This window comes from Pseudomassariella vexata (assembly GCF_002105095.1).
Source record: "Pseudomassariella vexata strain CBS 129021 chromosome Unknown BCR38scaffold_1, whole genome shotgun sequence".
In the NCBI taxonomy this organism is placed as follows: Eukaryota; Fungi; Ascomycota; class Sordariomycetes; order Amphisphaeriales; family Pseudomassariaceae; genus Pseudomassariella; species Pseudomassariella vexata.
Genome location: NW_024467956.1, coordinates 1,187,784 through 1,211,153, shown reverse-complemented (window position 1 = coordinate 1,211,153; position 23,370 = coordinate 1,187,784). Strand labels below are relative to the sequence as shown.

The 23,370-nt window shown below is 51.8% G+C and overlaps 6 protein-coding genes across 6 annotated transcripts; 4 read left to right on the top strand and 2 right to left on the bottom strand.

Moving 5' to 3' along the window:
* Positions 1–158: 158 nt before the first annotated feature.
* BCR38DRAFT_404336 (uncharacterized protein) lies at positions 159–2,048 on the top strand (the record flags this gene model as incomplete). Its single annotated transcript, XM_040857837.1, has 5 exons — positions 159–335; positions 374–973; positions 1,013–1,044; positions 1,215–1,771; positions 1,969–2,048. The coding sequence occupies 5 exons, from the start codon at positions 159–161 to the stop codon at positions 2,046–2,048; spliced, it is 1,446 nt and encodes a 481-aa protein (XP_040720815.1).
* A 2,034-nt stretch (positions 2,049–4,082) lies between these two features.
* On the top strand, positions 4,083–4,920 carry BCR38DRAFT_5737 (uncharacterized protein). The gene has a single exon (XM_040865485.1). It carries the CDS (start codon positions 4,311–4,313, stop codon positions 4,791–4,793), a length of 483 nt encoding a protein of 160 aa, XP_040720814.1. The 5' UTR covers positions 4,083–4,310; the 3' UTR covers positions 4,794–4,920.
* BCR38DRAFT_5756 (RWD domain-containing protein) lies at positions 4,921–7,333 on the bottom strand. Its single transcript, XM_040865489.1, has 3 exons — positions 7,284–7,333; positions 6,492–7,232; positions 4,921–6,432 (listed from the first exon to the last, which is right to left on the bottom strand). Exons 2-3 carry the CDS (start codon positions 7,060–7,062, stop codon positions 5,048–5,050), a joined length of 1,956 nt encoding a protein of 651 aa, XP_040720813.1. The 5' UTR covers positions 7,063–7,232; positions 7,284–7,333; the 3' UTR covers positions 4,921–5,047.
* A 430-nt stretch (positions 7,334–7,763) lies between these two features.
* Positions 7,764–9,123, top strand: BCR38DRAFT_416189 (PAP2 superfamily protein). Its single transcript, XM_040859086.1, has 3 exons — positions 7,764–7,904; positions 8,004–8,150; positions 8,231–9,123. Exons 2-3 carry the CDS (start codon positions 8,091–8,093, stop codon positions 8,885–8,887), a joined length of 717 nt encoding a protein of 238 aa, XP_040720812.1. The 5' UTR covers positions 7,764–7,904; positions 8,004–8,090; the 3' UTR covers positions 8,888–9,123.
* A 2,107-nt stretch (positions 9,124–11,230) lies between these two features.
* BCR38DRAFT_479737 (uncharacterized protein) lies at positions 11,231–13,394 on the bottom strand (the record flags this gene model as incomplete). Its single annotated transcript, XM_040863193.1, has 4 exons — positions 11,231–12,412; positions 12,463–12,839; positions 12,895–13,055; positions 13,111–13,394. The coding sequence occupies 4 exons, from the start codon at positions 13,392–13,394 to the stop codon at positions 11,231–11,233; spliced, it is 2,004 nt and encodes a 667-aa protein (XP_040720811.1).
* A 6,299-nt stretch (positions 13,395–19,693) lies between these two features.
* On the top strand, positions 19,694–21,928 carry BCR38DRAFT_331187 (kinase-like domain-containing protein; the record flags this gene model as incomplete). The annotated part of the gene is made up of 2 exons (XM_040855036.1): positions 19,694–21,594; positions 21,652–21,928. 2 exons carry the CDS (start codon positions 19,694–19,696, stop codon positions 21,926–21,928), a joined length of 2,178 nt encoding a protein of 725 aa, XP_040720810.1.
* Positions 21,929–23,370: the final 1,442 nt, after the last annotated feature.

Genomic DNA, 23,370 nt, shown 5'->3' with positions numbered 1-23,370 from the left:
GGCACAGGCTTTGCTAATAAGGCGCGTCCGACAGACGGCATGTTGATAGTGTGTAGGTATATGCGAAGAAATGGATCGAATCTTGCTTCCCTAGCGTATCCCGCACGTCTTGCCGTCATGGACAAAATTAGCGTCCGCGTGCGATTTTCCGTCTTCTCATGTTACTCTGGCACATTCCGAAGCGGCCCGAGGCGTGGAGACCAAGGACGAGCACGCAGACGACCTTGGAGCGCCTCTCCATATTCGTCAATAGACTCGACTGTCTGGTAATCACAAGGTTCTGGACCCCATGGCAGTCTGGCCTGGTGACGTTGGAAGACGGTTGGGATCAACAGGTAAAACGAGTTGGGGAGGGCTCCTAGACGTAGCCTAGTCCATAGGTCATCTCAGATCACGGCAGATAGAAAACGACCGGTTCGGGAAGGGGGGAGGGGGAGGGAGTCAAACAAATGAGACACACGAAACGAACAAGACTCGATGGATGGTGACAGAAACATGTTGCCATGCTGAATCCCAGTTTGTCATGGGCACCGTCGATAGTCGACAATATGAATTCTGGTTCCCTTTTGCCGATATACCCTTGACCAATCTTGTCCTCACAAGCGCTGCTGTTCGACGCCATCAGCAGCGTGTTTGGACAATAGCCTGCATACCTCCACCTGACCTAGCCCGTTTCGAGCCAGCACGACCGGCCGGAAGACTCCATTCGAGCGAAGATCCCCGGCTCTGCGGGCTGAGCGTGACTAGATGGAGAAATAGCTGCGATTGTGCAATGCCCAAAGAGAAACGCACATCTCAATCGCGTCTGCTCCTTATATTACCCGTGGTCGATACGCGGGTCCTTCGGCGTATCGAATCACATGCGAAGCCAATGCGCCATTTACAGAAATCACACCGCATAGCATGGGCAGCATGTCATTGCAGTCGACCAGAGCAAACACTGGGCGTGCCGTCCACTACGGGTATTAGCATGGTGTAGACTCAACTCAGGTACGGATGCACGAGTGGACAGCTCGTCCTTGTTCCGAGTTCGCTAGAGACCAGGTACAGTAGTACCTCGCAGTAATCCAGGTCTCGAGAAGAGGTGATGGAATCTCCGGTGCGAACTGTAACGCTAGGCACAAGATGTTCCGCAGCGCTTGTTCAGGGATCAAGGATAATTGTAGCCGGGCCTAGTCATACCTCCGTAGACGACAAGGCTTAGACACATACAGGCCGGGAATGGGGGCCACATTGGTGAAGCGAGCAACCGAGCATGACGAGCTTTCAGGCGCGCGCTCCTCGCCAGCTCGCCGGGGTCACCGTATCATCGTGGACCGGCGAGCATTCCGAGATACAGATTCGATCATCTCGGTGGGATGGGTGGGAGTGGTACCTTCTTCGTATCTGGGACCGAGGCGCAAGCAGAATGTAGCTTTGCAGCATCAAGTGCCGTCAGTCGCACAAGACATGCAGCAGCAAGCAGATCATCAATATTCCTGCACAATAATCCTGCCGCTGAATAATACCCTCAATTTTCTGCATTGCATCGAGAATAGGGGGGGCTACGGGGCCATCCGCTTTGGAACAGACAGCTCGACAAGATGCAGCTCTAAGAGAGAAGTCGGCTCAATATACGGCGGCCGGTGTAGCCGTCAAAGAAAGAGGGACAAAAAGGCCTGCAATACAAGAAACAATGCGGGGCACTGGCAGGGCAGGGCTTCACAGTCGGTTCCCGCGTATTGCCAAGGCAGTCCAATGGTTCAAGGGAACCGACTGGGTATTGACCAGGGTAAGCCCGCCTGTGTACTCCGTATGTCCATACTGGTACTTCATACGTCTGATATTTGACGCACCTTACCAGGGCCAACTAGGATGAGGCTGTTATCCACCCCGTAAAGGTATGGAAGGTGCGCGCGATCGCGAACAACTTCACAATACGGAAGGTGTTTGTTGATAATGAATCAGACATGATGTGTGCGTTGCCAGTTGTCGTCGTTCGTGGGTCAACTTTGGGCTGCACAATATGCAACAACGATACCAAGTGGTTGAATATCAAGCGACGATAGGAGGAATAGAGTTCAGACGAAACCACATCGAGCAACTTGCACACGAGGCCCCCAACTAGAGTTTAGTCTCCTGTCGTTATTCGGTGCAGGGTCCCAACAAGGCAGTTGCCAGGCAGCAAACGCCTACTAGCGCGCCAGCTAGTGTGCCCCAAGGCTGCTCCCGTGTCACTTACCTCATTACTGTGTACGCACATAATCACTTCCTCTTCATTAGTTCAATGCAACGGCTAAGAACCACGACCCAAGCGGGAGCGCCCCTGATTACGTGAGGAATATCTCCGAACACGACCTCGAGAGCAGATATGGTCAGTACAGGAAGAGGCAGGAGGCACAGGTCGGCAATCCATCCATTCCCCAACGCATCCGAGAAGGAGGGAATGCCAGGCAATGGAATAACCATCCGAATAGTATCCAGTATGAGAAGCTGGTCGTGTTATCACAGTCCGTCTGAGATCAATGTTGTCCTCGTGCCAAGCTCGGCAAACAGGCGAGCCGTTCTACCCGCTGCCCAAGTTGCATTCCCTCAGCCGTCGAACACCACCATCTCGAACTGCGCTTATTCTAAATATGGAAAGAAGTCATACTGAAGAAAGGGTTGGATCGTCCCGTCTCTGGCTGACGCGACCCTATTCGGCTCCCCAGATTCTTCCAATTCTCTGGGAACCGTTTCCGCGTTTCGCCCAATTTGATGTAATCTAGGTAGAGTATCCCAACCCAAGAAACTCGACCTCGGAACCGTCATTACTGAAGAATTTTCCATGTAAGATCTATATCCGACATTAAGTGTCCTCTTCTAGGACACGCCGAGTTGCGGTGAAATGCTCATGGCCACCATTCAATGCAACAAGAACGGCCCCCAAAGATTGCGCAAGCGAGGTCGTAGCTTCAAATGGTAAGTGCATGTAATCAATTGTCCAGCCGCCCGTCGTGCATTGCATCTGATGGCTGCATATTTGCTGGGCGCTGGTATGGAACTACTAGGCACAATCTTGGGACCAAGTTCATAACCTCCAGCGGACTGATTTACATGCCTTGCCTTCGACTTTAACCTCAATCTCCATCTTGTTTCTGCCAGTCACAGATGCCGGCGGGACCGAAAAGTCGCCCGTTACTTACCCCGCAAGGTACCCAAACCTACAGTAGCCTGTCGCTCTCGTCAATTTCGCCGTACCAAACTTTCCCCCATCTTCATCTTTTCATCACCCACCCGCCACAATAAGACATTCATCCCCTCCCCCTCGCCCCGCCCCCAAAAATATCGATATTTTTGCATTGAACACGCATTTCGCACTGCCCACTTGCGCCAAAAGGCCTGCCGAGATGAGTGAATCTAACCCTGTAGGACGAACCTGATAAGTATATATGCAGGCTCAATTTTAGCCTGGAAGGCCCGATTCGCACGTCGATTCTGTTTAACCTGGCCAATCTCCACCGCCAATTGAGCCTTCATTCGTGGGAAACAAGTTGCGGCTTGCGCTGATCGCTTTTGGCACGAGCGAGGCACGCATGCACACATAATATCCATAGGCCAACCCATACACGTTCTTTCTTCTCACAACCATTTGCTATATGCCCATGGTACTAACCGTTACCCGCCGGCGCAGCCGCTCTGGCGATCGATACCTTATGCATAGTGATGATGGTCATTATAGTGGTGTTGGTGGTGTGGGTGTCCTTTGCCGCATGCTGCTAGCTACTGAAGAATGGGCGGCCACGAGGCCGGGCTCCAATCTCGATATTGTCGGTCCCCAACGAAGCCACTACAGAGTTGCACTCTCAATAAATTTCTTGCAGAATCCTGTCTAATTATACCCACGGGCACAGCACCCATTGGTGAAAAGCCTCCACGTGTACTATAGTATGTACTTGCGTAGAGAAAGAAAGGACGACGTCGATCGTGTGGTATGCGCCCTTCGACAAAAAAAACCCCCCACATTATTCATTCCCTCCCCATCACACAACGAATAATGATGATTACTACCTCCCTGTTGCTGCTGATGCGGGCTCGGCCCTCTCTCAGACAGTCATACATGGCAAGTCTTTTTGCGTGTAACCTCAAGAACATTTGCCACCAGTCTGACCAAACGGCCCCTTTACACATGTCAGGCAGACACCTGGAGTTTGCAAGGCATTTATTTACTGCGCAGTACTTGCTCATTCGGCTCACCGACTATCCGCAAGGACACGGACTGATATCTCCTACTTTTTTTTCTGTCAGAATTTGGTGATTTTACAAACTTCCTGAAGCCTAGGGTCACGCACATGAGGGGGCCGCATCCAAATTTGATGGTCGGCGATGTTGATGCGCGCCCCCTTGTCGTTCTTGTCGTGTTCATGTGCTCTAGTAACTCGATGGTACGGCAAATATTTTTTTTCAGGCTTTGCTGGATAAAAACCCCCATGGTCCGAGAGCCACACCCAAGGGAATGCGAATGGCGAAATGGGGTGAGGCAATCGAGGGTCTGGCCAATGCAAATCATCATCAACGCGTTCTTGGGAGGAGGGGTCACGCCAAATGTTTCAAGGGCCGCTAGCAAAACACATTATGAAGACATGACTGTAGTCCGTGTTATTGAAGTTTGTGGGTTCAGGCTGCCTCGTTTCCTGGCTATGATCTCCCGTGACCCTGTGCTAATCAAGGGGTTGGTCTGGGTATTGTTCTCCTGGATGGGATGTTTCCAAGGTTTCCATTTGGGGTCGGCGAGATCTACCTGTCTCGTATGTCATGCAACGGGGCTTGTCTAGGATGGGGGGTATTGTCCGCGCGCTCAAATGTAATCACAGTTAGACTACTGCCGTGAGCCGTGAAGAATGCAACCCCACCCATGTTGCTACCAAAGAAGTCTCCGTTCTGGTCTGCCCCTTTTCGGAAGTTAAGTAGTGGATTGTCTGATATGGTCGAAATTGGTGTCTACTGGTGTTAATGCCGTTGCCATATTGGGAAGCTCGACTACTGCATTGGACCGATTCGAGCTATCGTGCCATGTAGGGTCCACCACTCAGTCCTCATCGCTATCCATCTCCACCAGATGCTCCTGGTCGTTCAGGGCAAGCCGTACGAAGTGGCGAACCCATGCCTCGTCGTTGTCATTCAACCTGCCATCCTCGCGCGGGCCGTCATTCTGCACGCGCTGGCCATTCCTGTTCACTTGCCGGTTCTGTCCTGGCATCCGGCCATGGTTTTGCTGGTGTGCCCCTGGCCGTCCCTGACCTCTAACACCACGTCCTCCTCGTTGGCCTCCGTTGACCACTTGTGGACGACCACGACCAGCTGCGGGACGATACTGCTGACCTCTGGCTTCAGCCGGCAACCCCTCGATCCGTAGCACGAGCGGGCCTTCGCGAGCGACAGCAAATCTGGCGTTGTTAGCCTGTTGATCTTGTTGGCCCGGTTGACCTGGTTGCGCCTGAACAACTCGTTGCCGCCGTTGCTGCTGAGGGACGGCGCCGCGAGCTTCTTCTCCGAATGCCACTTCAAGTTCGGCGGCTTGCGCCTCTTCGCGACGATGCTGAGCACCTCGACCAACCTCGATGTCATGACCGTCGCCGTCTTCTAACTCCCAAAGCCTCATGAAACAAGCACTGCGTTTCCCCGTGGAATCGGTATTGAAATGCTTATAAGGATTCTCGGGGTCTAACCAAGAAGAACATAAATAGCAGAAGTGTGTTTGGCAGCGGAAGCACCTCATGTGATTGCAACCATGGCTCTTCTGACAAGGAGCATCACATGTTGGGCAAGGCGAGGAATGTAACCGGAGGTACTCCATCGAAGCCTTCTCTTCCTCGGAGATCTCTTCCTTGCGCTCCTGAGGTACGCAGTACTGAAACTCGCCATGCCACGACTTGCGACAACGTGTGCAGAATGCGAAACTGCAGTCCTCGCAGATGGCGAGTAGATCCAGGGGTGCGACTTTTTTATCGGTACCCTCGCCGTCTTCGCCGCCCTCGCCATCTTCGCCGCCCTCGCCATCCTCGCCGTCCGACTCTTCCTCCGCATCCGCAGCAAATTCAACTCCTTGGGGCTTTTTGTATTTTTTAGATCGAGCGGCACCTTGACAAGATTCGCGGGGACAGTAGACTGTATTTTTGTCGGATTCAAGCTCAGCCTTGTACTTGAGCATCACGTAACGTTTGACGACGTCGTGGCCAAGCGGGATCTGTAACAGCTCGCTGGGGTTTACGAGGGTCTTAGGCTTCCGTCGCTTGCTTCCAGAAGCTTTTCGTGCGGCAGCATCCCTTTTCTCGGCGCAGCCCGGCTCCAGGCATCGAACCGTAGAAATATCACCCTCACTGATGGCATTGTTGTAGAAGTCCTGTAAACACCGGACACAGAATACGTGACCACAGTCGAGCATTCGGTGGCAGACTGAGCCCTTCTTTGGATCTGTACAGAAGCTATGAATTACGATTGGAGAGCATTGGCGGGCGCACGGTATAACTTACCTAAACAGATATTGCAGTCGAATGTTCCCTTGTCGAAGGCCGTCTGTTTCGCCTTGATATCGTAGTCTAGAAGCGCTATTTTATGCTCTGGTCCGACCTCTAGGGTACCTTGCTCATTGACCAAGCCAAAGATAGTGTCTGCGGACTGTCGAACATCATCTATGTAGGTGAATATGACCTGGTCACGGCCGATGTCCTCCCATAACCTTTGTGCATCGCTCTCAAGCTTCTCGAGGATCTTGGGTGACAGCCACGGTGGTGATGTGGATAAGGCGACCTTGGGTGGCTTCTCCGTCGGGTAGCCCTCTGGCAACTCAATGTGGATACTCAGAGCTGGAAAGTTTGAAAGCTGCTGTGATTCTACAGCATTGACTGTTGGCAGTCGAGCCTCAGGAAGCTGTCCAGAAGGGGCCGCATTAGAGGAAGCCGGGAACTTGACTACCACAGGCTTGCTCAAACTGATTGGAAGCTCGATAGTGAAGGCATACGGGTCCTGTTCGTCAATGCAGAGCTCCTCTGGGTATATAGCAGCTATGGTCGAGAGCTCGACTTCGCGAAAGTCCTCCTCCATAATCAGCAAAGGTCATCGATGCTCATGGAGCTTAATCCGTTCGGCGATGATTTGCGGAACTGTTTTCATATCCTCGTTCACTTCAATAGTCATATAATTGCCAAACCCACAGTCAAGATATCTCCAGTTGATGCTCCGGAGTTGTTGTCGGAGATACGATATAGTCGTACCTTTCGTCGGTCAGTAAGATGAGCAACCAACCCAGAAAGAAATCAACAAACCCGATTAGTGTGCGAATAATGATTGCTCATAGAACTGCCGCAATCTTCCCTGGGACGGCCGCTTAGAGACGTTGTCTCTAATCAATACCAGCTTATCTTGAGCCCACATACACGAGGCGAGGGTTATCGCCACAATGGAACCGAATCGTTGAGCATATGGAAGTGTATTTGACCTGTCAAGATTCCGTTGGATAACCAGATTAACGTCCAAACCCCTAGCTGGCAATGGTCGACAATCTATTATAAGATCGTAAGAACGGGACGTAGCCAATGCTGACAATGCAATGTCGCAGGCCAAGTTCGCCACTTCAGAGCAACGAGGGGCATTGGAATGATGACTCTCTCGGCGTCAAGCGACCATACGGGGAGAAAACGCCACAGCCCACCTCGGTAGCAGCCCCACCTTGCCCACGACTAATGAAGGAACGTCGCTGCCCAATTGGATTGCACTGGATGAGGGTGAAATGGTGGGGAACGCCACAAAAACAGCGGGGACGCACATGCTCCAACCAGCCACTTCGTTGGGTCCGGCTTTTGGAGTATTTCCAACGACGTTGCTTCTCGAGGCGACTGTGATACGTTGTACGTCCAACAAGGGGCCCTTCTCTGTCAAGTGTAAATGTGAGGCCCATATATCTGCCAATCTGGCTCCCAGCTATCATCGATTCATGCAACCCTGCAACACATCTGCATCTGCAATCCTGACAAAAACGCCCTAAGGCCATGCATCTGCAATAGGAACAGCGCAACCTCACTGCATCAGCAGCCAAGCACGCTTATAAACAAGCTCACCTAAACAAGCTCACCATGTCCACTGCGGACGACCCGATGCCATTGGCGTCTCTCTCCCTCACCCACGTCCACTATGTGAGTTTCCAATGCGTCCCAACCAACCAACCATCATCCACCGTCCCGAACCCTGCACTAAATCACTATGGCTCCCACAGGACCCAAGAGACAATATCTCGTACCTATGCGCCTGGCTAGCCCTGATCCCGCAGGGCCTCTGCGTCGTCTACGCAACCCTGATCTGGTCGACCCGCGAAATCGAGATCGCGCTTCTCTTCGCCGGCCAGCTCGCCTGCGAGGCCCTCAACTTCGCGCTCAAGCGCTTCATCAAGGAGGAACGCCCTCCTCTCATGAACGGCAAGGGTTACGGTATGCCCAGTAGCCATGCCCAGTTCGTCTCCTACTTCGCCGTGTCCATGGCGCTGTTCCTACTCTTCCGCCACCAGCCTGAGAACGCTGGCGTCAAGCGACGCAACCACAAACCCATGACGATGCTGGAGCGTGCCGTATGGAGTGTGCTGGGATTAGGAATGGCCGCCACCGTCGCTTGGAGTAGGATATATCTCAATTACCATACCGAAAAGCAGGTTCTAGTTGGTTGTATGGCGGGGACGGCGAGTGCGGTCGCGTGGTTCCTCTTCACGACTGCTATCCGCAGGACGGGATGGCTGACATGGGCGGTCGACCACCCAGTCGCTCGCTTTCTGCGTGTCAGAGACCTGGTTGTGGAGGAAGATCTATGCCAAGCCGGTTGGGAGAAATGGGATGACAGAATGATGGCTCTGAAGGGACGGGAAGAGAAGAAAGTTCACTGAGGTGTCTTGATCGACTACTGAAGGAGGTTTCCGCGACCTGTTGTGTACCTTGCATTGAGTTGGAGTTGGTGTGGGTTGGAAGCATGAAGCATGGTTCTACTGCATTAAATTAGGTTTTGATTTCACACTATGTTTTTGGTAGTCTGCAATTAGCCTGAAAACCTGTAGGATAGTTCGACACGTGCCCTACTACTGGGTCTGTTAGTGAATTCAAATCCATGCCAACGAAATTTGGCTACTACTAGTGGCGTGTTCTATGTCTACTCTCATGCAAGTGTCGAAGACATACATCCTTGAGTAGTGAATTCGACGCCCTTATTAGAACCTGGGTCCACAGCCTTGTCCAAATACGGGGCCAGGACTGCTCAGTAATCAAATATCAACACTAGGTCCCGCTTCTTGCCAACTACAAACAACCGGTATTCTCAATTTCAGGTCAGAAATACTTGTACCATTGCCCGCACGATGTAGATTGACATTACGTAGAAACTCTGCTCTGTTTTTCGGTCATGTCGGCCGGCATACGAATACATAAATGCATAACATTCAGCTTCCAGGGAACACAACCCTGTCTCTGCACCTGTTCAAAACATTGTTTCAAGATGGTACCGGAGGTGTTATACCCCAAGGGAACGCAGCTCAAATTCCGGGACGAGGCTTTACACCTACAGGTTCTTATTAAGTATATCTATTACTGTAGGAGAACATAACGAAAAACAAGATCTAAGAAATATCAGTAAAAACTGACAAAACTCGAGCACTTGAAAACATATGATAAGAGCAAAGGGCCACACGCGTTTTCTAGAAGGCTGTAGTCAGGCTCGTTCAGATACCCACCCCTTTGAAGGCAAACCCCACGCTCAACAGGAGTGGCGCCATTCGACTTCCGCTCGAGTTTGCTGCATTTTTCCTTAGTTGGATCTCTGGTTAACGATGCTAGCGACGTACCTACGACAGCCTGGCACTGGCGTGAATGACTGAGATGTAGGCAAACCCATTGGCTAGTTGCCATACTCGTGCCATCCACTCATTCACAACACCTATTAAATTTGACCTGCGTCGAACCGATCATTTGGTCCCTAAATGGTCCCAAGTATTGCAATCTCCACCTCGACCTCCTCTAGAGTCTTAATCTCGCCGCGTCACTTGTGAGCCACGTGGAGCTCGTCCTTGATGCAGGTCCACATCTCGGTCTCGGGGGGGACGGGCCACTGCCAACACGACATGACATGCGGTTACATTGATGAACCGGTTTCTCGTTGAGTACAGGGATTCTTTCGCATTCTTCAGTCAACTGACTCATATCTGTAGTCTAGTCAAAGTGAAGAAGGAAATGTCCGGGCTGAATAACCAAAAGATTCAGGGGCTTATAGCAAAGAACCCTGTCCACAACCGAGTTTGGATTCGAGTTCGGAACTCACCTTGACACCTAGAATCCGGGTGGGACAATGGATACCATTGCCTTCAGGCCATGTATCCTCTACCCAGGACACCGTGGTTGCTCTCTTCAGTTGTTAATGTTGACGATAGTTCCACATTCAACATGGAGCCATCTCAGTTCGTGTTTGTGTGATGATTGTGAATTTCTTAGCTATAACAACAACCACTACAACAGAAGCAGAGGGCCTCTCGGCTCTGACATCTCCCACACCTCATCCGCACATGGGCGTCTATCCTGCCCGCACTCCGCAACAGCCTTTTGTCCCATCGAGGTCATTAACCTCGTCCCACATCCACGTCCTCGCATAAGATTGACGTAGCAGACATGATAATTTTCCACCCCTCCTCTCTTCCCAATGTACAAATGCCTGGCTAGCTGCCCACCGACTTCATCTTCCCATCCATACACACACACGCACACAGCAGGTGTTGCTCGTAAGGACCTGATCCATCATATAAACACATAACTAATAAGAGAGAACAGCCGAAAGTCAAAGTGTATGCAACAGTAGCTTGGTTTACCACTCTCAACTCCTCGAAATGGAAAGGGGAAAAAACATAAAAAAAACAGCCGTCTTGTTCAGGTATCATAAAGGTTTCCCGTACAACGCCGCTGGAAGAAATGTAGTGAAGAGCAAATGACCGACAAAGAGAACCCGACCCCGACTCTTTTGTAATCGTACAGGGATCCCCTTGAGAGGATAGATATATAAGGAAGTTGAGGTGTTTTGGCTGTAGTAAGAATACTGGACGATGATGATGGCGTATTTGGTTATCTATAGGAGAAAAGTGAGACAGACTGAGGTAGTCATGTGAAAATGGATGATGCAGGATGTGTAGGATTTCTGTTTGGTATTCGACCCTAGCTCCTCGGATTTTCAGCTGCGGTCAAAGTTCAAAAGCTCAGATCCAGTCACTCCTGAATCGTTGGGCATCAGAGTTTCCCCTGTTCCTAGGTGGCGGTGGTGTGCCATCGGGCTGTACAGGTGTAGTGTTGGCACGCTTCAAGACGTTAAACCCAACACCCTTTGGACTCGGTAGCTTGGCCTTCTGAGGGCTATGGGGGCTGTACACAGCGGGACTGAGTGTCTCCTCTCCAGTGGAGGCTTGGCTCTGGACGGTTTTGATGGCGTGAGGCACAGGCGGAAGTGTCTTCATCCTCACGTCTCTGCTAGGCTCTTCTGTGCAGGAACAGCAGTTTGAATGGCTGATGTTTTCTGAAGGAGACGTCGGCTGGTCTGCAACGCCCAATTTGAACAGCGGATTAGGCCGGATGGGAGCAAGATTAGGGCAACCAAGGTTGTGAACCCTGTCATCGTTATTGATTATCGTGCTAGTCGTTCGCGGCATGTCTTGGACATTCGATAAACGAAGTCCTATCTGGACCGTGGCTGTGGAAGACATGGATGAATCACGCTTGTGACGGCCATTGACTTTTATCGAAGGGGGTGGCTTGATGTCATCGAGGTTGAATGTGAATTCATTCATATTTGAATTAGGCGAGTATGTGGTTGAAGGTAAAAAGGCTACTGAATTAGTGCTGGCATTGTCCTTGCTGGGAAACAACGAGTAAGACGCAGAAGCTTTTCGGGTATGTGACGATGCGGAGGATAGTTGTGCCCTGTCAGGATTCCTTGGTATTGCGATTGGAGACGTCACAGCATTTGACCTCAACGGGTTCGGAGACTTCGACTCAAACCGCGGGATGTTGTAATAAGTTGAGGATGGACTTTCTATCGCAGCTTCTTCTTCTTTCTCGTAGCGGACGAGTGTTTCCTCGCTATCTTTCCTTCGTAGGGACCGGTTGTTGACCGTTTGCATCATGTGAGCGGGCTCGTCGAGGTCGTTGGGGCTCTGCATGCGAATATTGTACTTGAGCTTTTGCCTTTCGTACTCGGCCAGTTTGTCTCTCGGGCCAATGGTAGAGATTGTGTTGGATCGAAGAAAAAGGTGAAGGCCACCTGTCATCAGACCAGATACATTCGCAACAACCGTCGCAATCATGGCTAGCGTTAGGCTCGTAGTCTTGCCCGTCTCCACAATGTCATTAAATGTGAGAAACCCAAAGAAGGGTATCATCAACAACTATTCAATGTTAGTCGTGATCCCACACCAAGATAGGGGGATGGACCTACGGTTGAGATGATGGCCAAAGCCAGGTAGTAGACCATTCTGGAAGCGAGGACTCGCTCAGATGTTTCAATATCGGCGTTCCTCGTCAACTTGATAAAAATGGTCACGGCGCAAATCGTCAGGAGGACAGCAATGACCAGCAGAAGCACAAATCCTCCTTCTGCCCAGCGGGCGACGAAAAAGAATAGAGATGCGAAACAAAAATCGGGGGCCCGGATGAAGAAAGCGACCAGGCCAGTGATCATAAGCACGATCTTCAAACCTGCTAAGCATATCGCAACTGTCCACTTGCTTCTCTGTGGGAACGGTTTGCTTCGAAGGCCTCGTAAGGCGACCTCGAGGCCAAAGATGAGTTGTATGTAAGGCACAATAAATATGGCTGTAGAGTTAGTTAGCGAGGCTCGCTCATCAACACCACGACCATATCGACTTACCTGTCCACATAAACTGAGAGATGATGGAGCAGCCTCGTTCAAACAGTCCCTCCAGGCCTCTAGATTGTGAAACAGCAAAGATGATGCCTTGTATTGTGATGCCCAGAGACAGAACGAAGGGAAATGTCTCGGGTCCTTTGACACAGGTGAGCTTGTTGACTCTGGATCACGGTTAGCCTCAGCGTCCGCTCATTGGTACTGACGAAGCCAACTCACTTCTTCCCCACCGGACAATTCCTCTTAGCAGTGGAGTAGCAATCATAGTAAATGCCGGCGGCGGTTGCAGCGGCCGATATCGTGTTGAAGGTGGCGAGAACGATAGTGGATGTCCGTATTGACCTGGCAGCGAGGAATTTGAACTGATTGATGACCATGTAAGTCGAGTTGTCAGCGGATGCTGCTTGCGCGAAGCCAGTCGAGGTGACCCCGAAACTTGAATTCCTCGACCAGTCCACCGCCGCATTCAAGCTGCCACTGCCGACGTCATGATACCCAGACATCGTGAAGGCCGATCACTCTTAGGCGGTGGCGATGAAGCCGGAAATTTACTTGTGGTCGTGATCAACTCATCTAATCCATAGATGTCGCCGGCGTCGTGATCGATGGTAGAGATGACGAAGCAAACAGAAATGGGAAAGGAAAGTATATTACGAGAGAATGAGATGAAAGAGACGAGGGATTGGCGGCACTCCAGGGAACCGGTCCACACACCAGACGAAACAATGCCTGAACCAGCAGATGGCAAAAAAAGGCTTGAGTAGAAACGAACGACGGCAGCAACCACAGGGAGGGGAGCTGGGGATTAGCGGGTGAAGGAGACACACACCAGGCCGCAGTCATCCTACGAAACAGAAGAGACGAGCAGGAAGTGGCGGAAGGGCGCATGAAAAGACTATGGCACCCACATATCAGATCCCAAGATCCCCCTCAAGGGTACTGCTATTCATGGCCTCCACGCGGGCCCGACAGGTCCGGCCTCGCGCTATGGACTAAGTTCTGCATGCCATTCAAGGGTGCCACTATCTCGAGAGCCAAGCGGAGTGATGAAGACGTGGGAATATTCAAGTTCTGGGACCTCTGCGACCTTGCGATTGGCTGCAGATTTCAAGACAGACGAAAACTGCCCATTGCGGTGAAGCCATTCGTCATGGCCCATCATAGGATGCGAGTCGGGGAGGTGCTTTTCTGACAAGATCTCACCCATTGCCTGGGTACCCGTCCACAGCTTCGACCATCTTTGATCTCTGTGTGGTCCATTCTGCCGGTGGGGCAGTCTCAGGCCCGCATCTCAGAAGTAGCATTGCGGTGCTTCTCACGGCATGCCTGCACAAAATCGGACTAGAGCATTATGTGGCGATGGGCTTGAGGCAATGATGGAACACGATCTGGTTTCGTCGTCGCGCTAGGTTACCAGAATAAGGTTGTGAGTTGAGCCCCAAGTCTGACCAAGGGTCTTGGGCCTTACTGTAAATGGTTTAGCTTCAGGTGCTTTGCCAGGTAAATGCCCGTGCTGGGCGAGGATCAAACCCGTCCCGCATGTGTCCAAACAGACCCCTGCACCTATAAAATCCGCGTCTGGAGAAAAGATGCGATGTACCTTGCGTCGTGCAGCATCTACTAGCTTCTACCCTTCTCAAATCTAAGAAATTTTGGGCTTGGCAACCATGTAGCCAACGGCCAGCGCGCAAGCCGGACGCAGCGACGTCAGCGACCTGTCATCTGCGCGGAAGGAGTAGATGAGCCACGCTGCTTGTAAGTGGCTGACGAATGGCCTGGCTTTTCGAATAACCTCAACATATGGCGGCGGGACTCTGTGCGATGTGGATATAACGGGATAATGCGAACAGACTGATGAAGTCGACCTACCTGGAAGCTCGTGGTCGTGGTAGCCAAATTGCCAAGCTCTTGCTTGCTCGCATGTTGCTGGACCACGCCACGGCGTACTCAAATGCTCAAAACAAGTGACGTGCTGATATGCCGTGCGGGGGGCACCGGGAGTTGGGAGTGGTGTGTCCATCCATACATCCCATTTTAGTATGCAAGGTGGAACTACTCTGTCAACCTCCAGACATTCGATGACCTGGATAGAATGCGACTACTACACAAAAAGGTGTTAATGCCAGATCAATTGAGTCGATCTTCGTGACAAAACAAACATCGAAGTGACATTTGACAGGCCAAGAGCCAATCGTATCGAGTACACTCGTCCCTGAGGTCACTCAGCCTCGATTGTGAGCGATTGGTTCGTCTGGTCCACAATGGGTGTAGCCTCCTTGAATCATACCTCGTGTCAAGACTCGAGCGCTCGGCTCGGACGACAGGGCCATCTGGGCATTTCGACCCCAGTGAGCAGCGAGTCGTAGATCTTTCACCCGAACAAATGTTAGGACGAGTGTAAATAGATGGCCTCCATCAATGATCAGCGAAGGAGCCTTCCAAACTTATGTTCATAGCCCCGTAAGGCGTTGGGGCCGTATTGCCGCGGTTTCTTGTCCTGATAGGCAATGTGGTATTCGACCAGTCGATCCCGACATTCCTCGTGGAGTATATACGGATGACTTTGCGGCTGTACAGAGATGGTCACTGCCAACTTGCACATGAACTAACTTGTCAGCTTGCCTGCCCTAGGTGCGCTGGTCCCGAGCCATTTTCTGAGAATTCAGGACATGACGAGTGAAGCACATCCCCCAGTCCGGCCCCCCCCTCTTGCCCATCAGACACCCAATGACAGGTTTCCAAGATGGCAGGAGATTTGTCGATCCGAAATGATGAGGACCTGGAATCACGGTCACCATGAGAGACGGGAGAAAGGCATGGATGTGTGGGGTCAACCCTCTCCATCGCGAACAATGCGACTTCTAGTACTGTGGCGTCGCATCCTCTTCTCATATTCTCATCTTCCGAGTTCGTCCGTCGCAAGACATTGTGAGGAATATCTTCCAAGGCAGGTAAGATGATGTGGTGAAGCCACTGAATCGCGAGTACGCGTTAGGTTTTCATCCTGGTCCGAGGTAATCCTCTCGCGACTTCGACAAAGCTATCCCTAGTCACGGATTCGAACACTTGCTCTGACTGGTGTTGCAGGAATCAAGGAGCCACTAGCCCATACGCGAGTCTACTTCTTGAAGAATGGTTCCAAGAACTTATCACCCTACACAAACCAGATTTTGACTCGGGTTAAGCGAAGGGGAGCTAGCGTACACGGCAGCTTGTCAAGTCTTGTATTTCGTCGTCATTGTACTTCCGCTGGCAGTTATTGTCCGGAGACATCCTCTGTAGTGAGTGACAGGTGGGACTTCATATAAGATCCCTGTGTTACAGGATGCCAAGATAAAGTCGACGCATACGTAGTGTATTCGCTCTCAGGTGAAGACAACCGTGGAATGCAGGGCAGCCGGATGAAGTAACGAGTAAGTCAACCGGCGCTCTCCGTTGTGGTTAGGAGCTTTTCAAGTGTGGCTTTTCAAGTGTGGTGTCTTTGGCGCACGGTCCAGCTTCGCCGCCCGGTGTTTGGCAGCCTTCTATCTGCAAATATCCAAATTACGTTCAGTTGTTGACTGTTGGTCGGTCGCTGACTACATTCCCCCAAGTCAATTTGCAATTGCTCACCGTCACCTTGGAGGATGTCCCGACAACACCATCATAAAGTTATTACTTGGAGCTGTAGCGCCCTCTGTTCAAGCATTATCTCAATGACCAGCTGCATTTATTTCTCCCATCAATGCAAACGGCTAGACGGGGGATGAGCGGATGCCAGATGTTAAGGATCACTCGCAGCTCTAGTTGCGGCTTGTCGATGCCTCGTCCTCAACCCCGCTCCTTCCTTTGCAACACATCGCATGGGCAGCTTTATTTGAACTCGACATTATCATCATATTTCTGCTATGTCAAACAATAGCACTTCGTTGCCACGACATTGGCATCCCGAACCCTCCCACAAAATTACCGGAAATGCCCATTCAAAACTGTACAAACCGGAGCCGCTGCGCAGAAGCATCTTGGGATGACCCTTTCGTAGCGCATAGTTTCGAACGGGAGACCAGACGCAAGAGAATGCATCGACGATGTTCATGATATCCGACGATTCCGGGAATATACAGACTGCAGATGGCAAACTGGTACAGTGGAGATGGTGCATATGGGGATGCACGAATTTCCAAGAGATGCCCCGGTTGATTTCAAACCGTGAGGATGTCGAGAGGCATATCAGCTTCATCATTGCGATATATCGCTATGCTTACTGGTGGTGAAGCTGCGGGTTCACGCTCAGGTGCCATGCATCTCGCAGTGTCAAATATTGCGGGATGGAGCATTTCAGCCCACTGTGTTCCTTTCTACGAATTCCCCCAATCACCATTGTCTCAAAGCCCACACACCTGGTTTGACAGTAAAGCAATCAGTTTAACAGTTCGGCGGTCTCAAATGGTCTAGGGGAATGTTTTATCGGATTGTCATGGAGTCTAAGATAGCTTGACCGATGGCTCTGTCGCCAACGTCATTCTGAGGACACTAACCGGCTGGAGGAGTGTTCTTGGATCTATGATTTCATGACGGCACAACCTGGCATTACGTCAGTCATGTTACAACTGCGATGTGCATGAGGCCTCATGAGATAAACGACCAGGATGAACCTGATCCTCCATCGATGCCGTGGGATTTGACGCCATTCTCGACATCAACGAATACAACAGATTCTCCACAACGGCAGGGTATGTAAAGCAATCCTAATCAGCAGGCTCGTGACAGACAACACACCGCACTGTTGTCACTGAAAGGACAAGTGGCTGGGAAATATTCTGATATACGAGATATTCGCTGCTTCGAGAGGAGCACCGCCCTGGTCGGGGTATAAAGTACGAATAATTGGAACGGAGCATGAAGCATGACTTGGAACTGGAATTGCGATTCACGGGGGCTATTTACAAATTCTTTGCCTTTAGAAGCAGAGCATCAAAGTCGGTCGATGCCATTGGCTCGTGGGGGCGCGTGAAGGGATGGGTAATTGCCTAAAACATCTCGTAGATAGTCTCCTTGTCGCCATCTGCCTCAGGTCTCTCCGCCCTTTGGGTTCGAGGGACGTTTGAAAGTCTGGGGAGTGGCTGTGATTGCATTCTCCGCTCGAGTACCGCAGAAGGACGGAGGGATATTCTGATACCAACAGACAGCTGGACATACAAGTTGGCTTTTTTGAGATGGGCTGCAAGTTCAACGCACCCCTCAGCCAAGTCAGGTCGATTTCCGACCCCTCTGTCCACACGCAGCCTTGACCAAGGCTGTGTGCACAGCCAATTGCCAGCACCGCTTCAGCGCTCGCGACCTCTGCAATCTCCAGCGACTGGGATTTTGGGAGGCAAAACAACAACAGTCACTACCCCCATAACTACTCGGTCGTAGAAGGTTTGCGATCGTTTCCAGCATCTCCCTGCAACATCCCTCATCTTTTTTTTATTTATTCCGTTTTTCCTCCGCGAGGTTGTCAATGAGGATCTGGGTCACGTCGCAGTTTGCCACACGTTACCAAGCACAGAGCATACTGCCCGCCTTGGGCACTGGAGGCAAAAGCACTTGACTTTTGCGGCTACTGGATCCCTGTCGCTCGGTTAAGTTCGCTGCCACTAAAATCCGACTCCCGCCCAGCATGGACGAATACTATAGCGACCCATCCGGCCGCCGCCGGGGGCATCGTTCATCATCGCCATATGCTGGATACCATCCCGCACCCAAATATTGGCCAGGTTATCCTCGAGATGTTGCAATGAACCGCGACCGGAGCAGCCACGGCGACGACCGCAGAGACCGAGGAAGATCGGAACGAGGATCTCGAAGACCACCATCAGATTTTCAACCCCCCAGATCCCGATCGCCGTCGCCATTTCCTCGACGGCCCCAAGGTTTTCGAGACCGGGACTACCAACGCGACGAACGATTCCACGAAACGCAACACAAGCGGCATCGCGACATCTCTCGAGATTTTGGTCCCAGTCGAGACCATATACGGGGCGGCGAAGAACCATCAGGCTGGGACAGACGCGCGAAGGAACCCGATTACGACAAGGCTCTGCATCCCCATTACGAAGGTGAGCCTCGAAACAGGGAAAGTGCATCAAGAGTGCCGCGTGTCCGCTCTCGCTCCCCTTCTGCACTTGGAAAAAGACGGAGAAGTCTCAGTCCGTTACCATTCCCCCCGTTGAATCCCAGCAAGAAGTCTAGACGCGAACGAAGCCGCAATCGTGCAGAAAAGAGACGGTCAAAAAAGTCTGGACATTCAAGGCACCCTCGCGAGTCTTCTCCATACCGTAGACGTTCACCATCCCCCTACCAGGACCGACCTCGTCGTCCAATTAAGCCACGTTCGGAGCGGCCAGATCTGTTCGAAAATCACCAGCTACGAGTACGAGGTCGGTCTCCATCTCCTCGCGAAGCCGACGTCGAACGAGGACCGCCTGTGCTCCGGCAGCATCCCCAAACCCATCCCCCTTCACACGCCGATCAGGACTCGCATCTGAGAAATCCGAGCCGGTCTCCGCTACCGATTTCACGACGATCCTCGTATTCACGAGCACACTCACCGAGTCTACCATCCCGAACCCGCCTTGCACCATCAGAGGCTGGTTCGATCTCCCGCAGATCAAGCCCGACGTTTGAACCCCCTCGACATAACCAGCCCCCACGGTCACCTAGAGGAGATCACCCACCAGCCGCACCGTCTGGCCTCCGAAAGAAGGGTAAGCGCCGCGACGACGCACGCTTCAGCAAACGAGTGGAGCCCTCATCTGGTGCCAACAGCATAGAAGTCAACATGTCTCGAAGGGACAATTTCAGGAGTAGCTTTGGTGCCCAGATGCCTCCGGCATATCCTGCTAAGCACTTCAATGACCCTCGATACAACCAGTCTCCGCCCCACGTGACCCCCGGCTCGTCGTACCATGGATCACCTGCACAGTCTCCATACGGTGCAAATGGCCGCGGCGGTTGGAATGGTTCGCATCAATATTCACCACACGGCCAGTATCCCCCACAGCATTCCCAAGGCACCTTCGCGCCACCTACCGGGCCACAGGCCCAATTCCACCAAAACCAGTCACCCCCTTTACCCCCAACCGGTCCTGCAAACCCGCAAGGTCGCGGCTTTTCGAGAGGGGGCTTTCGAGGCGGCAATATCAACCCGGCCCGTGGTGGCTCCCGTGGAGGTTCCAACCTCAAGAGCTCGCCATTTGGTGCACCCACCGGTCCAGCTGCGAGTCGAAGTCACCTCAACCACTCTGGCGAAAGCACCCCTCAGCATGCCAGTCCTCACCATACAGCTTCGAACCATTCAGAACCGGCTTCTGTGAAGGAAGGATCTGGAGGCGATGAGAACCCGTTCAGGCCATCGAAAGACCTTCAGGTAGAGGATTCCACACCCGAAAAGAAGGATGACGAACAAATGCCACCGCCTACTACCCGGGCTCCCCCTACCGGCCCGGCGGCAGGCACGTCGGGTTCCAAATTCAGTTTTGCGTTCAAGGCTACGTCGAAAGCTCCAGTTGCAGCCCCTAAGCCGGAGATCTCGCAGAAGTTTAGCGCAGCTCCTCCCAGAAGAGATCCGCAGCCTGTCGATGATCGAAGCAACCGAGATCGAGACCTGCCACGAGGTGTACCGACCGAGCCCGCATCGTCTAGAGCACGGTCCGAGCAGCAACACAACAGGCATCACCTACCCGAGACCCCTAGAACAAGAAAGGTCAAGAAGATAGAAAGGCGGCTGAAGCCTAAGCCCCAACTGCCACCCGATCTAGCCACATCCGACTCCGTGTTCTTCAGGAAACCCGGCAACGAATCGGTGGTTGGCTCTGGAACATACGGCAAGGTTTTCAAAGGGTTGCACGTGTACACCAAGAGGCTGGTTGCTCTGAAGAAAATTCGCATGGAAGGGGAAAGAGATGGGTTCCCCGTTACTGCTGTCCGTGAGATAAAGCTGCTTCAATCACTCAAGCATCTCAACATCGTAAACCTCCAAGAAGTCATGGTGGAGAAGAACGACTGCTTCATGGTGTTTGAATATCTCTCTCACGATCTCACGGGATTACTGAATCATCCGTCCTTCAAGCTCGATGCTGGTCAGAAGAAGCACCTGGCAAAGCAGCTCTTTGAAGGCCTGGACTATTTACACGGCAGGGGCGTTCTACATCGCGACATCAAAGCAGCAAATATTCTCGTCAGCAGTGACGGAATACTCAAGATTGCAGACTTTGGTCTGGCCCGCTTCTATGCGAAACGGCATCAGCTCGACTACACGAACCGTGTCATTACCATTTGGTACAGGTCTCCGGAGCTGCTCTTGGGCGAGACGCAATATACGGCTGCCGTTGATGTGTGGAGCGCCGCTTGTGTGCTGGTTGAAATCTTTACGCGTCATGCCATCTTCCCGGGCGACGGGACTGAGATGAGCCAATTGGAGAGAATCTATGCCATCCTAGGTACACCAAACAAGGCCGAATGGCCAGATGTGGTTAAGATGGAGTGGTTTGAGCTACTGAGACCCGGCTATCGCAAGCCGAACGTCTTTGCCGAAAAGTACAAGGAGCGAGTACCTGCTTCTGCTTTCGAGCTTCTTGCCTCCATGTTTCATTATGACCCAGCGAAGCGACCCTCTGCCGCTGAGGTGTTGGGACACGCATACTTCACGACGGAGCAGCCGCCTCCTCGCCAGGCTATTGAGTAAGCAGATATTGCTCCCGTGTGTGGGAATATTTCACTAATCACTTCTTTCCACAGACTCGCTGATATCCAGGGTGACTGGCATGAGTTCGAGTCGAAGGCGTTGCGTCGTGAAAAGGAAAAGCAGGACCGAGAAGCCCGCAAGGCGGCAGGAGCGAAAGATAGTGGCCATCGTGACCGTGAGAGGGACAAGAAACGCTCTAATTCCTCCCACGAAGCCCAGCGCGAACCTAAGAGGCCGCATATCGAGTCTCGAGCCGCATCTTCGAACAAACCATCGGCCTCTGCCGCGGCTCAATCTGGCAGCGGTGCTAGTGGCGCAGTAGTCAACTAGTGGAAATCATTTCCCATTTGCTTCTAATCCTTAATTCCGGATAACAAGGGTTCGCGAGGTTACAACTCTGATAACAGGAAAGGGTAACTTACGAGCGAGGCACCGTCTCCATTTGGTCCCTTCCAAGCTGCAGAGGGGCATGCTTCTTCCAGATAGTCGGTGAATGGAGTGAATGCAACGTGTATTGTACGACTAGACCAGCCTTCTGACTGTGGTGTCGAGGGACACCAGGCGAGCTACACACAAAAGAGGCAGGTCGCGGGAGCTGTTCAGTCCAAGCAATGGTGATGTTGCTATCCCCATAGAGTCATGGGAAATCGGTGGTATGGATAATGGCATATCGTGACTCACCGGGATATTATAGGGTTTGACTGGTGGTGATCTAGCGTTAGCAGTTGTAGATTAGAACAAGGCGATGAACGATCAATGGAGAGAAGCCGCGTTTCGAGTACAACTCTGTTTTGATAAATATCATCCGAGCCACATGTGAGACGATGATAAAGCTGTCAGGTACGAGGGTCTCCGACCGGACAAAAGCACTCCTACTTATGAATATGATATAATGTTTAAATCAGTTAAAGCATTCAGAACGCAGCGTAATCATCGAGTGCCGCCTGCTGGCTACTGTCCATGTGGTTTCTGGCCAACGCTGGTACACACAATACTCGCAAAAGGAGACCTGACTCCTAGTGTTCAGACCTAGAGTGGTTGTCCGCTTGTGTTTCATAGGTTCTGGCTGATTTGGTAATATCGTTCGTGCTAGTCCATCCACGCACAATGTTGCCTACATAATTCCCAAATAAGGCGAGCGGGCGACTTTTCGCAGGCCGGGTTGCGGTTACAATTCGTGCAACAGATAGCCTAAAAGCACTCGCCAGTCTCATGAACAGACAGACTACTTGCAGAATTCTTCTTTGATGGGATCATCACTTGTTGTCTCAGGAAGTTCGATGCCTACCACCAGAATCAATGTTGAGGCGTGATATGGAGGAATCACATGCGTAACATGGTTACTATTCATCCAGTTAACGAGGAGCTCAACCCCTAGTAGTGATTCTGTCAGGCTCTCCCAGGAAACTGCTTTCTTCGTTTCATAAAGGGTTAAATGAACATCGCTGTGATCATGGGAGGTTACATCCCACGCGATGAAAGGGCTTGGATATTGAAGAGGGAGAGCTAAGCTTACTTTCTGAGATGTTCAATAGCAGCGTCCTGGTTTCTGATCTTGGCATCTTGGTAGCTACCACATCAGATTGCATCTGCGAGGAATTGGGATAACAGGTATTCATCCTCAGACCATGCGTTGTTGCTTTATCCAGTATCCGGACCCAGAACTAGTCGAATCCCAAGTCATCTGGGGAGTGGAGACTATAGAAACAGTGGCGGAAGATGACGGCGAAAGTGAATGCCTCGCCTCGCCTTCCATCAAGTAGACCTTCACT